Here is a 3,061-nt window from a genome sequence, read left to right as displayed (position 1 = left end):
TAGGTGCACAGGAAGGTAGACTCTCCACTGAGTAGTATCTAATCTGTCTGGGTGGGGCTGATGAAAGGTGATGGAGATAGGACTCTTGTGGTATAATAGTGAGTAATTGCTATCAGGACTGACTGTGAGGGTTGGAAATGCAAAGGTAAACGTTTTGTAGAAAAAGTAGGGGAGTGGTTGACTTTGCAGTCCAGGATCAGAAAAGAGCAGAATGTGGGACCCTACCCAGACAAACAGTGACACCAGAGATGGAGGCAGAGATGATGACGTAGAGAGATGGAGGGGCTTGGGGCTCTAGACACGGAGAGGGAGGGGGCTGTGTGCTGACGACCAAGGGGCAGGCTTGCAGCGTATATACTTTGGTTGTTTGATGATGCTTAGAGGAGCTCTGGTAGCGTAGTGGTTACGAATCGGGCCGTGAACCTTAAGGTCAGCGGTTTGAAACTACCAGCCGCTCTGCGGGAGAAAGATGAGGCTTTCTACTCCCGTAAGGATTTACACCCTCGGAAACCCTGTACAGGGTCGCTATCGGTCGGAACCAACTCGACGGCACTTAACAACAACAACAACAACAGAGGGGATTGTAATCATGGCAATGAAACAATATATGATAGGATGAATGTAAAACTGCTGTTTTCCCATGTAAACTATCACATAATTCACAATAAAAACTTAAAAAAAAAAAATAATAAGTTGAAGGGTGTTTTCTCAGAAGCCACTGGAGATCTGTCATTTTACTCTAGCTCCTAGGTAGGTGTGTGCCATCTATATCTACTTCCATCCTCTCAGCTTCTGTTTAGACTGTCTCATCCTTGAAGCTCCAGAGAGTACACAGGGCACTGGAAATTGAATATAAATATTCCCTGCACTCCTGCAAGGCCACACCAGTCTTGGTGAAGTGGCTGGTAGAATGGAGCTCAGATCCAATCACCATATTACGTTTCCTCTGGATACCATATTGAGCAGGAAAGGTAATATGACTTCCTGAAAATGAATCATGAGGTACCAGGATATTTGTCCCTCCATGGATTATCCTTGAGATGGATGACTAGCGTCATTACACATGTGAAGTCTCCTGGCGAACTCCTGGTAGAAATCAATTGATGAGGGATAAGATCTTTGAGCTCTGAATCCAGAAATGTGAGTCAAACCAACATTGATAGGTAGAGATCCAATAGAGGATTCTCTGATAGCCCTTTATTTTTCTATATGTTATTGTTGTTGTTGTGTTCTTAAGTGCCATTGCATTGATTCCAACTCATTATTGTTGCTAAATGCCATCAAATCCGTGCCAACCCATAGCAATTTTATGCACGACAGATGAAATACTGCCAGATCCTGCCTCAATATCACGATATTTGCTATCCTTGAGCCCATTACCACTGCCACTGTTTCAATCCATCTTTTGGGGCGTCTTCTACTCTTTCTCTGACCTTCCACTTTATCAATCATGGTGTTATTATACAGGGACTGGTCCCTCCTGATAATATGTCTGAGGCATTAGAGATGAAGTCTAGCTATTCTGGCTTCTAACGAGCATTCTGGTGGTACTTATTCCAACACAGATTAGTTTATTCTTCTGGAAGTCCGTGGAATGTTTAATATTCTCCACTAATATTATAACTCAAATGTATCAATTCTTCTACAGTCTTTCTTATTCACTGTTCAACTTACATTTTCAAATGAGACTATTGAAAATCCCTGGTATGCATCAAACACACATTAGTCCTTAAACTCACATCTTTACTCTTGAACACTTTAAAGAGGTCTTGTGCAGCAGATTTGTCTAATACAATATGTTGTTTTATTTCTTGACTGCTGCGTCTATGAGTGTTGATGGTTAATCTGAGAAAAATGAAGGCTTTGATAACTTCAATCTTTTCTCCATTTATCATGATGACATTTACTGGTCCATTTGTGAGGAAACTGATTTTTTATTTTCTTTATATTGAGGAACAATCTATACCGAAGACTGTGGTCTTTGATCTTCAACAGAAAGTATTTTAAGTCCTCACTGTTTTCAGCAAGCAAGGTTGTATTATTTGCAAATCGTAGGTTGTTGCGTCTTCCTCCCATCCTGATACCACATTCTTTTTCATATAATTCGGTTTCTTGAATTATTTACTCAGCATACAGATTGAATAACTATGGTGAAAGAATAAAACCCTAGCATATACTTTTACAGACTTTAAACCATTCAGTGTTCCCTTGAGATTCCTCATGAGCACAATTATGTGCTTTAGGAAATTTCGTTCTTGCCATAAGTTGTCATGATCCACACAATCAAAAGCATTCATGTAGTCAGTAAAGCATATATCAGTCAATAAAACCCATGTAAATATATTTCTGGTGTTCTGTGCTTTCAGCCAATATCCATCTGATGTCAGCCATAATGTCCCTTGTTTGATGTGCCCATCTGAATATGGCCTGGACTTCAGACAGCCCCCTGTCAATGTACTACTGCAGCTATTTTGGAATTATCTTTAGCAAAAGTTTACTTGCATGCTATATTAATAATATTGTCCAACGAGTTCCGATTCTATTAGGTCACCTTTCTTTGGAATGGGCACAAATGTGGATCTCTTCCAATCAGTTGTTCAGGGAGCTGTCTTCCATATTTATTGGTATATATGAGTGCCTACAGTAATGCATCTGTTTGCTTAAAGATTTCAATTTGTATTCCCTCAGTTCCTGGTTCCCTGTTCTTTGCCAATATCTTCAATGCACCCTTGACTACTTCCTTCAGTATCATTGGCTGTTTATCATATGCTAACTCTTGAAATATCATCAGTGAAACGAAGGCCAGGGGCAGACTGTGGAACAGTCCATCAATTAACCTTATGCAAATTCAAACTGAAGCTGAAGAAAATTAAAATAAGTCCATGAGAGCCAAAATATGAACGTGAATATATCCTCCCTAAATTTAGAGATCATTTGAAGAATTGATTTGATACATTGAACACTAAAGACTGAAAACCAGAAGAGTTGTGGGATGACATCAAGAACATCATACATTAAGAGAGCAAAAAGTCATTAAGAAGACAAGAAAGAAGGAAAAGGT

At 39.7% G+C, this 3,061-nt stretch overlaps 1 protein-coding gene across 1 annotated transcript in view; it reads left to right on the top strand.

Moving 5' to 3' along the window:
• Positions 1–263: 263 nt before the first annotated feature.
• Positions 264–3,061, top strand: part of LOC102814254 (V-set and immunoglobulin domain-containing protein 4-like) — a 28,883-nt gene continuing 26,085 nt past the window's right edge. Inside the window, 5 exon segments of the mRNA XM_006870802.1 lie at positions 264–268; positions 819–877; positions 880–940; positions 942–1,024; positions 1,027–1,140. Coding sequence (XP_006870864.1) covers positions 264–268; positions 819–877; positions 880–940; positions 942–1,024; positions 1,027–1,140 — 322 coding nt within the window.

Source organism: Chrysochloris asiatica, unplaced genomic scaffold, assembly GCF_000296735.1.
Source record: "Chrysochloris asiatica unplaced genomic scaffold, ChrAsi1.0 scaffold00152, whole genome shotgun sequence".
In the NCBI taxonomy this organism is placed as follows: Eukaryota; Metazoa; Chordata; class Mammalia; order Afrosoricida; family Chrysochloridae; genus Chrysochloris; species Chrysochloris asiatica.
This window is presented reverse-complemented; position numbering and strand designations above follow the sequence as displayed.